The following is a 13,173-nucleotide window of genomic DNA, read 5'->3' as shown; positions in this document are numbered from 1 at the left end:
CTTCTCAAGCCTCTGACCTCTCATTTTTAACTCCCAGGGCAGCCCCACCCGCTTCATTACACCAACACAGGCACACCTGGACTGCAACAGGGGCACTGAGGCCAATTTCATTTAAGGGCCTGTTACCCTAATGCCAAAAACAAAAACGTGGATGAACAGAATTTTACTTAATTTTCTAAAATAAAAGTGGATAATATGGACCTTACTGCAGTTTCTTCAAAAAAAAAAAAAAAAAAAAAAAAAAAAAAAAAAAAAAAACACACACCCCTAGTCAATGGAATCACAAAACTGGTTACAAATATTTCCAGATTCATTTGTTTTTTGATTTAGAAAGGAAGATACAAGACAAGTCTAATTAACTCCACTGATAGCAATGATTCTGCACTGTGTTTTAATGCAGTTCTAAATTAATCCCCTCTTCAATCAACAACGCTATAAAATAAAGTGAGCCTACCCAATTTAATACATCCAGCAATGCCAAGGACAGAAGCTGCACTGTGGTAAAGAGGGAGAGTTATATAAACAGTGTCATCTGCAGTAGCACCAAATGCCCATAATCCAGCAGCTCCTTTTAGAATCTGCAGATGACTAATAACTGCAGCTTTTGGTAGACCTGTAAAGACATAAAACTATACATTACAGAGAGGTCAACATTCACTTTTGTTGAGTACATGAGTATCCAGTCTGTTACGAACTTCAACAACACTAATTACCTACCTTTCTATATTCTAGAGCCAATTTTTCTGCTAGCCACTTAGCTAAACAGACATCTAAGAACTTGTTTGCAAGTTTAATGTGGCACTAGGTCTGTTGGTCCTATAGAAGTAAGGGGCATGCAAGCAAGTCATAGCTGCATCAACTCACTGCACACTGGGTCATCTGATTCAACAACAGATGGACCAGGACATGAAGAAATATGAAGGCGCTCCAGGCCTGATGTACAGTTAAAATAGACAAGGTAGGTGAAGTAATATCTTTTATTGGACCACTTCTGTTGGTGACAGAGACAAGTTTTCGAGCTAACGAAGAGCTCTGCTTCAGGTCTGGGACAGGTAACCAGAGTTCTGGTCCTATATCCATATAACTATGTTGCTCAGCAGTGTGAAAAATCCACACCCCTGAGTGATGTAGTTACACCAACCTAGCCCCCTGTGTAGGCAGCACTACGTCAGTGGGAAAACTTCTCCCACCAACATAGCTCTGCCTCTTGGGGAAGTGGATTAACAAAGCTGAAGAGGAGAGTTCTCTTTCATTGACTAAGAGCATCTTCATTAAAGCACTACAGTGGCGTCAATGCAGTGTTTTAAGTGTAGACATGCCCAGAGTGTCACAGCTAAATACAAGGGTAGAACAGATCCAGTGTCTTTATTAAGGCCATGATTTTTGGTGTCTAGCAGAGTTATGAATTTAAGTTCCCTTTCCTTAGAGGACGAGGATTCAGAGGTCAGATATGCAGTGATCATTTTGTGAATAATGTTCATCCAGGTTTTTGTCTTTTATCATTTTTCTATGTCAGTTCCTTTGAGAGCGTAGTGATTGTTCGGTTTTTCCCCACGTAGTGATTAGGGCAGTTGGTGCACTGGATAAGGTTCACCACATTGGTATGATAGGCATGGGTAGAAACCATGGATCTTGAGAGCAGTCGCATAGCTAGGTGGGGAGCAGGGCCGTGGCCGCTCCCCCACCAAGCGGAAGTAGAGTCTTTTTAATTCTTTGGCACCTTTTTAATTTTTACTCACCCGGCGGTGCTCCGGGTCTTCGGCAGCAGGTCAGGCAGCGTTCCGGGTCTTCAGCAGCAGTTCACTCGCTCCAGTGGCGCGGGGGTGGTCCTTCAGCGCTGCCGGATGAGTACTAGCGGGTGGCGCCTTTTTTAATCTACGCTCCCCCTGTTTTCTCCACCTGGCTATGCCACTGCTTGAAAGGTGTGTTGTGGGGGTACTGATCATCGTAACAGTGAAGACATATCTGCAGGTTTCACATCTGGTGTTATAGTGGGGGATGGTACTGCTTTGAGCTGGTATGTCCTGGTGTATGGGGAGCTCGCTTCTGATGACAAGCTTGGCAAGGCTAGGGGGCTCTTTGAAGGCCAGAAGAGGGAGTCTGGGAAAGATTTATTTGAGGATGTGGTCCCCATCAAGTCTGGGGTGCAAGTTTCATGATTCCCTGTGTGGGTTTTAGTGCAGGGTATTAGGTGACTAGGGTTGTACAGTGGGAGGTTTGTTTCCCCTCCCCATATTAAAGCAGGTTCTGTCAGATTATTTCAGTAGCCCATTCCATCACGTGATCTACTTTTCTGGTGGAGTTTCCTTGTGTGGTGAAGGTGATTTTAAGTGTGTTAAGGTTTGTACCTGGACTCTGTCCTCAGTGCACATTCTATGATATCTGAGTGCCTGGTAGATAACAGATTTCTTGGTGTGTTTGGGGATGGTTACTACATGTGTGAAGATAAGTGTGGCGATCAATGGGTTTCCTATGTATAGTTGTCTGTAGGGTTTCATTGCTGAAGCTGATAGTGGTGTCCAGGAATTTGATGCTGGTGTGGTAGTACTCTAGAGAGAGTTTCATGGATGGATGGTTGACGTTATGGTGGAAATCTATGAAATCACAGCTGTCATGCCTTTGCTCCATTTCATTTTGGTTTTTCCACACACAGCAATCTACGTGTGGACATGTAGAGTTTCTTTGAAACTGTAAGAGGGATCCTGGTTGGAGGCAGACTGGGGAAGTTCTAGACACAAGCACTACAGTGAAGCTGAAGCAGAAGCTTTATAAACCAACATCATTTTCCTTATTTCTAATCCTTGTTCAGTGTTAGTAAAGAATCCTAGAAAGAGCTGATTTCTTCTATCATCACCTGACACTGATTTCATGGCATCTCTCTCCAGTAAGATTCAAGGGCTTCCCTGCCTCTGCTTGACACCCCCAATCCCAAAAGCTAGCTCCTTAGAAGATGTGGGAAGCAGTAAGATATTTGCCTTCTGAAAAAGAGTTCTAAAAGAACTTTTTTTCTCTTTCTTGTGCTCCTGGATGAATGCTGTTCTCACACTAAACAGCGACAGCTGATGGTGCTCCAAACTCAGAAAGACAAGCAAAGACTGCAAAATTGATAATCTTAAATATATAAAATTAAAAACCAATTAGGAGTTTATATTAAGTAATCTGAGCACATTTATACAGCTGTATTTGGGGTGAGAGCCACTCTCAAGTACATATCGTTTCCAAGGATGATCGATAAATTATACACCGCAGGACAAAAAAAGACGTTCCATACTGATCAGATCAATGGTTCATTGAGTATTTCCTCCTGTCTGGCTCTGACTGTGGCCTCTACTTGACATTCCAGAGGCACACAAACCTGGTCACTCAGGTCCCACCATATTGTACCTACCAATAGCTAGCTGTGCAGTGCTTTATGTGAGGGAAAGATTCCTTCCTTTAGGAATCAGCCTTTACTCTTACTTTAACATGCATTATCACAAATTTTATTGAACAAAATAATCTAATACTTTGAAAAATCCATCCACAGATTTTTTGCTTTTGATTTCCCCTGACTCTAGATTCCAAAAGATGTTTAAAAGCTGCACAACATTTTATTTCCTTTTAACTTGGCCAGAATATCTAGACTATTAATTATATCAGCAATCATGTGTTCTTGTATTATAGGAAAGCATGAAAAGGATGGCTGGATTTGTTTGTACTAGATGGGTCAGATTGCACAAGACATGATTTTAAACATAATGATTCAATTCCCTCTAAACTTTTATCCATGCTAAATAACTGCTCTTTTTGCAATCACACTGTACTTAAAAGTTTCAGTGTGCATGGGCTACATACAATCACTCAAATTTTCTTAACCCTGTAAGTAACTAAACTATATTAGATTAATTCTGGGCATTGCATCTTTCCACCTCAGCTTCATATGGAGGCCTTAAATGACATTGTCAGAACTATGTTACAGACTACCTAGGGAAGTCTATAACATGATTTAACTAAGAGTATTCAGAACAAAATTTCTATCCACAGTAGCAAGCTCTGCTATATTTTTTCCACCACTATTTCAAACATAGTTAATCTCTGAATAATGTTTGCAACAGTTCTGGTTTTTTTAATTACTTTAAAAACAAACAGAATTTAGTTCTAAAATAAACTAACATATGGTTCCATGGAGGCAAATAAAAATCAATAAAATAATTATGCTTGGGCAGGGGAAACAAGTTGTAAGATGCAAGTTATTTTTAAAACATCTCATGACTGAAACCACAAGTTAGTTTTCAGTTGAATAAGAAACACCAGTCTGTTTAACCTAACATCATGATGCTGCTTTTTATGCCACTGATCAGAGTTTTTTTTTTAAAAGTCTTAACTTCTTAGCCACTGGAGCAGTGGTAATGAAACCAGCCATCTGTTTCTAAACTAAAAGGCTAGTAACTTAATCCTATTTTCTGTCTCTTTGGTGACCTGCATTCAAAGCAGCTTAATGAAGACCCACGTCATAATAAGTGCATAGTAACTTGTTCTAAAAGGATGTTGTAAAGTTCTAGATGTACACATTAGCTCTGCAGCCATGTTACAGAATCACAAAATATTAGTATTATGTTTGCAGTGTTGACTAGCAGGCACCAGTAATAGTAGCTATTTAATAAAAGGGCATAATGCCCTGCCCCAGGATTTAAGCAATTCAACTGGGCAGGGAAAAAGGTGCTATCTTTGCGGGATCCCCTATGCCAACAGCCTTGGAAACGACCAGTGCCTTTCTTGAGCTCCTGATACCTTCTCCTGTAGACTGAGGTGAGACATTTAGAGTGTCTGATACAGACACATTAACTGATGGTTTCATAAACAGTTTCAGGAAATGATGGAAACATGGAAAAGAGAGCTGTACCTGTAGTTCCTGAGGTAAAAATGTAGAGTACAGAGGACTTGAGGTTGTTTGCAGAGCGGAGGTTAACTGGTACACAGTCTTCAGATGCAGCTTCCAGTTTGTCTAAAAGGGTATTAACACTTGGCAGAGTGCAGTCTTTTGTCATTACCCAAACACCAATATCTTTTTGGAGGCTAGGAAGAATCTCCTCTAATGTCCCAAGCATATCTTAAAAAAACAACAACAACATTGTTACCTATTTTATAATGTATTTACAGAAAGCTAAACTTAAAGCAAGTTTTTCAATGTTTTAGAGTTATGTTAGCAAAATACAAGGAGCCAGATTCACCTCTGTGAGAGTAAGGGAATATAATCAAGTGCTGGTGCCCTGGGGGTGGGTTGGACTTCATGTAGAAAAGGACAAACAATGGTACATACAGTTGCTGTCACTCCCACGCTTTAAATTTCAGCCAGCACTCCATGAAAACCCACTAGCAATGACTACCATCTCTTGGCCACACCCAGTCTTGGGTAGTTTACAGTCAAGTTTCAGATGAGAAGTGCAGTTAACGTTTCTCTCCAGATTTCGTCTGGCAAGGTAATCTGCCTTCATGCATTGCAGTTTAGTTATGGATTCTTGGGTTGATCTACATTGCAAAGCTAGGCCAGCTTAACTATATTGCTCAAGACTGAAAAATTTCATGCCCTGTGCAATGTACTTATGTAGACCTAAGCTCTGGTATAGACATAGCGAGGTCTGTGAAAGAATCTTCTATTGACTTAACTACTGCCTCGGAGAGGTGGATTTACTACAGCAACAGAAGAACCCCTTCCGTCGCTGAAGTAAGTGTCTACACTAGTGACACAACTGCAGTGTTTCTAGTGATCTGCTTAATCCAAAATTATCCCCTTGCAAATGGCATGGCAGAAAACAGCAACAGATGTCACCATTCTCCAAACATTCACAGACTACAAGTAAAAAATGAGTCACTACCATGATTTATTGTCTCTTGTGTTTCCTATCCCCAGAAATGTTTGCAATTTTATGGAATTGGTGCCAAAGCAGCATTGGCTTATTTACAGAAAACTATTTTTCCTGTGTTTATGACTACTAATTTAGCTACAACTAATCAGGAGAAAGATCTTGGCATCATCGTGGATAGCTCTCTGAAGACATCCACGCAGTGTGCAGCGGCAGTCAAAAAAGCAAACGGGATGTTAGGAATCATTAAAAAAGGGATAGAGAATAAGACGGAGAATATCTTATTGCCCTTATATAAATCCATAGTACACCCACATCTTGAATACTGCATACAGATGAATACTGCATATAATACTCATCTCAAAAAAAGATATACTGGCATTAGAAAAGGTTCAGAAAAGGGCAACTATAATGATTAGGGGTTTGGAACGGGTCCCATATGAGGGGAGATTAAAGAGGCTAGGACTTTTCAGCTTGGAAAAGAGGAGACTAAGGGGGGGATGTGACAGAAGTATATAAAATCATGAGTGGTGTGGAGAAAGTGAATAAGGTAAAGTTATTTACTTGTTCCCACAATATATGAACTAGGGGCGACCAAATGAAATTAATGGGTAGCAGGTTTAAAAAAAAAAAAAAAAAGGAAGCTCTTCTTCACTCAGCGCACAGTCAACCTGTGGAACTCCTTGCCCGAGGAGGTTGCGAAGGCTAGGACTATAACAGGGTTTAAAAGAGAACTGGATAAATTCATGGAGGTTAAGTCCATTAATGGCTATTAGCCAGGATGGGCAAGGAATGCTGTCCCTAGCCTCTGTTTGTCAGAGGGTGGAGATGGATGGCAGGAGAGAGATCACTAGATCATTACCTGTTAGGTTCACTCCTTCTGGGGCACCTGGCATTGGCCACTGTCGGTAGACAGAATACTGGGCTGGATAGACCTTTGGTCTGACCCAGTATGGCCATTCTTATGTTCTTACTGAGCATAAAGAACACTAAGAAATTGGTCACTGATTTTATGGTCATTCAGAATTTCAGGTATAATTCTGATTTTTTATTTTTCAGTGCAGTAGTCTTAGAAATAAATTTACACTGAGTTCTTAATGTATTTGAGAAATGTCAATTACATTTAAACTGCAGACAAGTCAAGCAAGAAGGGGGCTGTGGTCATAAGACTACCCTATGGTCTAATCAGGCAATCCTTTCTAAGGGGAAAAATATCATAGTTACAGTCCAATTTAAACTGTCATTTAGGATTCAAGAATGGCAGAAAGGCAGTGGTTCCCACTTCCTAGACTGAAGCACATCTTCTTTATGTTATTCCAATTAATTAAGATCAAGCCCAGACTGAAAATATCCTTGATTTACTGTTTCCACTTCTAAAATTACTCAGTTAACCTAAAGTTTCTGTTTCTGTGTACGGGTTTGTTTTTTTCACCTAGTATTGATTATTAATACTGTGAGTTGGTTCTACAAAAGACTTTTCAGTTGCACTCTGGTATTAAAAATTTGGAACAGTATCTGAACTGTTTGTAGCCATTTGTTATCTTGAAAGAGATTCCAGGTTAGATAGGAGAGCACAGCAAAAAAAACCATAAGCAATTTCCTGAAGGAAAAAAGGCAATCAGAAATAGCTAAATATTTTGTTAATATTAAAAAAGAGCTGGAAGCCTTAGATTAATTCTGCATAATGCATGAACAATGTGAGCTGAAGATAAACTCTCCATTGTACTAATATATTTCCAAAGAGCACTTATACAAATGTAAAAAGGTCCAAGACTATGTCCAATGTTGATGTATTGTTTAATGCACACTGAATTTCTCCACCAGATGTTTTTTAAAAACCTGATGCTCATTTTACACTTGTACTACCCATATGTCCAGAATAAACAGCTCTCTTGGAAGAAATGCAATACAGCATTTCTGGTGGTTCCTGGTACATGTACATAAGCAGATGGTAAAGCAAGCCACAGGTTGTGACCTTAAGCTCTCTCTATTTTTCTTAGTAACATACTAAGAAACTTTTAGGGTTTGTTTTGCAATGAGTTATTATTATACCTAATCTTTAACTATAATAGAGTAAATAGCAGTCCTGTGTGTTGTTTACACAATACATTCTGAACAACATACATTAACTACATGGTTTCCCTGGGAAAATTCATGCGTTATTGAAGGTGGAGATCTCCCCCACGCCCTTTTCTCTATTTTTTCCTTCTCCTGCTTCCCTGCAAACAATTGAGCAGGTTTGTGACATGATGCGAACAACCTGAATACATAAATAATTGTTAATTGTGACATTCGAATAATAGACAATACACCTTTTGGTTCTAAACTACCATCCTGCATTGCTAGTCATACAAAAGGTTTTCTCTATTTTTCTGAGCAAGGAAATAATGCAATTATTTATTGGCAGGCAAATATGAACCCACAGTAATAACTGACAGAAATCAGATTATGAGATCAACTTGTACTGAGCAAAATCTTACTCAGTTCATTCAAAAAGTTTTATGAAATATTGCTGACAAAATATTTGAAGGGCACTCTGATGCATATGCTAAATAAGCTGTGACAATCCAGGTAGCCACCAATGATCCTTTTAACAATAAAAGGCCAGTCCCAAACTCCCCATTTTTAGATGCATTCCCTCCATATACTTAGTTCCCTGTCAAAAAGGCTCTCTGTTCCTGCTAAATTGTGTTCAGCAAAAGCCATAGGTGCTGGAACTAGGGGTGCTGGAGGTATGGCAGCACCCTTGGTTTGAAGTGATTTCCATTATACACAGGGTTTGGTTCCAATGGCTTTCAGCTCTCTCACTATAAAAATGGTTCCAGAACCTATGGCAAAAGCTTGCAGAGGTCATCAGATATAGCTAAGAATCTATGTTGGCTGCCATGCCTCCCTTGAAATGCCACTGAAGACCATGCAAGAGATTCTGGAATGCGTGTAGGAACTACAAATACTTCGCATATATTACTGATCAAACGCTGGGATGTATCTGAAGGAGGCACTGACTCAGGTAGGGGACCCAGTGAGTTTCCTGGAAAGGGAAAAGCAAACAAGCAAAATGGAGAGCCACATCCCATCTTGGAACAGTCCATAAGAGTCCACACTGCATGTCTAACTCCGTGCTGCACTGGATGTCTCATAATTCTTATTTTTATCATTTAGTTTAAATAATCAAGTTAGATATTAGATAATAATTCACATTTATTTTATCAAGAAAACAATTTCCCCTTTAAAAGCTGATTAAGGATTCTGCTGCTTGTATGTCATAGTAGCTGTTCTGAATTCACAAGCTCCTGAAAATCTCACTCATTACCCTTCTCCAGGGCATTCATAGACTATGATCTAAATTCATTCCTAGTTTATCTTGACTTCTGCCAGCATAAACCAGGGTTCAGGATCCATAGCGACAAAACTTCCACAAGGGCACACAGCAGTGGCAGAAAGCAACAGCAATTTCCCCTCTGCCAGGAGGCTCCTAGGCAGTCAGTGAAGCTAGGGGAAAAAAAGTGGGAAACACTGGTCAAAAAGGAGCCATAATCAGAACAGCTAGGGGATACAATTCCGCACATCCCCCTGAGCAGCCTGAGTTGTCAGGGGCCGCTGACAAAGCAACCCTCTCTCAGTGGAAAGCCCCAAGCAACTCCAGAGCTGGAAATATTGCATGTACTGTCAACGGTTAAACCCTTGGAAAGGTTCAGCTACCAGTACAGGTGCCAGGAAGTTCAATGTTCACTTTCCTGTGCTAGCTGGGGTGACTCTGGTACTACACCTATGCTGTTAACACTTACTGCTTCCATACAACTTCCTGCAGTAAGGGATACAATTTACAGTTTTTGTCAAAAACTCTCATTTAGCCTAGGTAGGACTGCATGATTTGGCTCTTTTAAGGATCAGATTCCACTGCCCTTACTCATCTTAAGTAGTACCTTACTACTCACTTTGTCCTTATAGTTTCAATATAGGTAAGAGCAGCAGGATCTCGTAAGTGAGCAGAAGTTTCACAGAAGCGAATCTCCTCCTTCCACTCTAACACTAAATACCATCAATCCAGCAGGATTAACTGTTTTAAACTATTACATTGAGATATTATATATATTTTGAATAAGATAAGCAGGGAACAAGAAAAATGTAAACTCAATAGGTCATTATTAGAGATGGTTGGGAATTTTTCAACCTAACTTTTTTTTTTGGTGGGGGGGGGGGTCAGAAACTGTTAACTGAAACTTTCAGACCCATTTTCTCCCACCTCCCAGGTGAGAGTCTTCCACCAGGCTATGCAGTCAGTCTCCTCCCGTGCCCCCCGCTCACTTAGTTATTTATACAAAGTGAAACAGCCCGAACAAGAGAGACTGAAAGAGCCCTCACATTAGAATAGTCAAAGTCTGGTGGTTACAGCCCTCAGTTGGAATGTGGGAGATCAAGCTCCTACTTGGCCTCATTTGCAGGGTCTCCCTCATCACAGGTGGGCATCGTAATCACTAAGCTTTTGGCTATTCTGGGGTCTCACTCTTAAAACTTTGAAAAGATTTAGTTTCATCACAATGAGGAACAGGAAAATTTTTGAATGGGATAGGAAAACTATCTGCCACCCACTGTAGTCATTATGTGTTTTGTGATCCTGCTGAATTTGCATTGCTGGTTCTCATTTAGTAGCTTGCGTAAATAACACTCTTCTCCACTCATATTTTTCAAACACCCATACGAACAGTAGTACAAAACATCCAATGAAACTAAAAAAAAATCAGGGGGAAAGTTTTAAGATTACTTTTAAAAATAGAAAATCACCACTGTAGATAGCATGAAGAAGGAAATTCCACCAATGAGGTGAAAAGGGTATAAAATCCCTCTCGCAGCCTAGTAAAGGCACAGCAATACGTAGAAAACCAGAAACAAGGCACAGAGTGCAGGTAGAGGTAATAATTTTAGAGATGGGACAAAGCTGCATATTTAGAATGTAAATTTTGAAACACACATACTCCAACCCCAAAGATCAGAAATGTTCCAGTCTGAGATTTTGCTTAGTTTTTTTAATAAAGGTAAGAGCCATTTGCAAAAATTAGCACCTGGATTTGGATGCTGAAGCTCTTTACCAATCAAGCTCTGGTTTTGGATATGTGGTTTTGGTTTGGGGCCCTCTCTCATAAACACTAATTACATTGTACAATACATGCAGGTCAAAAAAGGAGTTCTATCTCCTCTGAACACTCAACAAAAATCCACCCATAATTTGGAAGCTAACAAAGTGAGCTACCCCTGATTATTACATCCCATCTCCTAAATGTTAGTTGTCTACTGTAAGTTTGTAGCGGTCTCATCTTATCTATACCACACAAATAACACAAAACTTTTTAAGACTGTCAGCTGCTTGGGTTAGGAACTATATCCTCATAAGCCTACCGCACAAAAGGGACCCACTCATGATTTGTGGGCCTCTTGGTGCTACTTTAATACAAACATTACATTATCTGTCTAAACCAGGTCTCCAAAGAAAGGAGGTGGGGAGAAATGCAGTGTATGAGGTTAAAGCATGAGTATACAAAACAAGTATATACTGTACCTTCTCCCACAATGAGTATCTTGGGCTCACAGTTACTGATAGAATGCAGAAGGGACCTGGAGCGGACGTTGAAGTTGAGGAAAGCTACCACACAGCCCAGCTTGGCCACTCCAAACCACACATGGATGAAGTCAGGTTCATTGCTCATCAGCAGGGCCACGGTATCCCCCTTTTTCAGCGCTCCCTGTTGCAAGAAGACCCGAGCTACCCTGTTACTCCTCCTGTCCACGTCCTGGTAGGTGTGAACATCCCCTTCATAGACGATGAATGGCTTGTGGGGCTGCCTTTCAGCTTGTTTCACAAACCTGTCCAGCACCGTGAAAATCCTCCCTCGCAGCCTGTAGATCTCTATGGTCAGCCCAAATTTTATCACTTTCAGCAGGTATATAAGTTCGTGCCAGAAGTAGGGGAAGAGGAGTTTCTGGATGAGATGCAGGGAGACAATCCCAGCTGCGGCGCCCGTTACCCAATAGGGTAACATCGGAACAGCCGGAGCAAACAAGCTGCGGACAACAAGCAACAGCTGTAAGCGCCTCACCCAGCAGTACTGAGTCTGGAGAGGCGGGTCAGAGTCCAGATGGGAAAGTCCGAAAGGAAGCTCAGGAACTCCGGCAGCTTTCCCCCAATGAGCAAGCTGGGGGAACCCGGGGCGGGAAGAGACGCGCACGAGCGCCTCAAAGAAGCTCAGAACAAGGCAACAGGTGGAAGATGGGCATCCCCGCAGCAGGACCCACGGACCAACGCGAGCCAAGAGCTCCTGCCCCCGGGGTCCTACCAAGCGGAGCGAGCCAACACCCTCTGTCAGTCTCTAGGCAGAGCGAGGCAAGCTCCCCGCGCTGCACTTCAGAGGCTCGGCGAGCAGAGGTGGCAAGAGCCCCCCTGTTCTCACAGCAAAAGGAGGGGAACTGGTGCCTACGGCACCCAGCGAGCACAACGAGCCCGCGGACACCCAGGGAGTGGAGCGGGACTAGGGCCCCCGGCGTGCAGCAGGCAGAGCAAGGTGAGTGCGGGCCCCCCGCCCCAAGACCCACTGAGTGGAACAAGCTTCTCCCCTACACTCCCCCGGGGCTCCCTGACGAGCGCGACCTCCTGTCTGGGGCTAAGGTCAGAGAGGGACTTGCGGAGAAGGTGGTGGGGAGCCTCGGTGCTGCGGTCCTTGCATAAGGCGAAGCTATACCCTCTGCTGCTTCGCCCCGCTGGGAGCAGCGCTGGGGGACGGCTCTTGTATATAACACAGGAAAGGGAGCCGCCCTCTTCCGCCCCCGGCTCAGGAGCTCGCTGGCTAGCCGGGCACGCTACTTGGCCCCGGCCAAAGCCATTGCTGGAGCCCATTGCTGGAGCTAGTGAGTAGAACTGGGAGTCGGGACCCCTTGCAGAGCAGACGGGGCGAGCAGCGGGGACAGGCTGCCTACAGCTCTCACTCAAGTGAGACAAAGGTGACTAGTGTTACCATATGTCCCACGTCACCAGGAACCTTCTGGCTGTAGCTCTTTCCTGGGACATGCAGTCATGCTGGCCCCTCTATTTGCTTCAGCCCAGTGCCCCCTTCCTCTCCCAAGCCCAGAACCCTAGAGCCCAGCTACACATACATATCTCAACCCCCGAACCAGTGGTCCCCCAGGTACACTATACATCACAAAGGGTACTGGGTTGTTGGGAAAGATATCTCACAACCTTCTCTCTTCCCCCTCTCCCACCCCCCTAAAAAAACCAACAGATCTTGGGAGCCAACAGAAATGGGATTCGTATGTGACCATCAAATTTCTGGTCCTC

The 13,173-nt window shown here is 42.5% G+C and overlaps 1 protein-coding gene across 2 annotated transcripts in view; it reads right to left on the bottom strand.

Annotated features, from left to right (window-relative positions):
* Window positions 1–11,881, bottom strand: part of SLC27A6 (solute carrier family 27 member 6) — a 53,931-nt gene extending 42,050 nt beyond the window's left edge. For both annotated transcript variants that reach the window (XM_007056792.4, XM_043547042.1), the window contains exons 1-3: window positions 11,401–11,881; window positions 4,883–5,089; window positions 455–613 (exon numbers count right to left, since the gene is read on the bottom strand). In XM_007056792.4, coding sequence (XP_007056854.1) covers window positions 455–613; window positions 4,883–5,089; window positions 11,401–11,881 — 847 coding nt within the window. The remainder of the gene's footprint in view (window positions 1–454; window positions 614–4,882; window positions 5,090–11,400) is intronic.
* Between the last annotated feature and the right edge of the window lie 1,292 nt (window positions 11,882–13,173).

Source organism: Chelonia mydas, chromosome 5 (assembly GCF_015237465.2).
Source record: "Chelonia mydas isolate rCheMyd1 chromosome 5, rCheMyd1.pri.v2, whole genome shotgun sequence".
Lineage (NCBI taxonomy): Eukaryota > Metazoa > Chordata > Testudines > Cheloniidae > Chelonia > Chelonia mydas.
The sequence above is the reverse complement of the archived record's forward strand: the minus strand, read 5'-3'. Positions and strand labels throughout refer to the sequence as shown.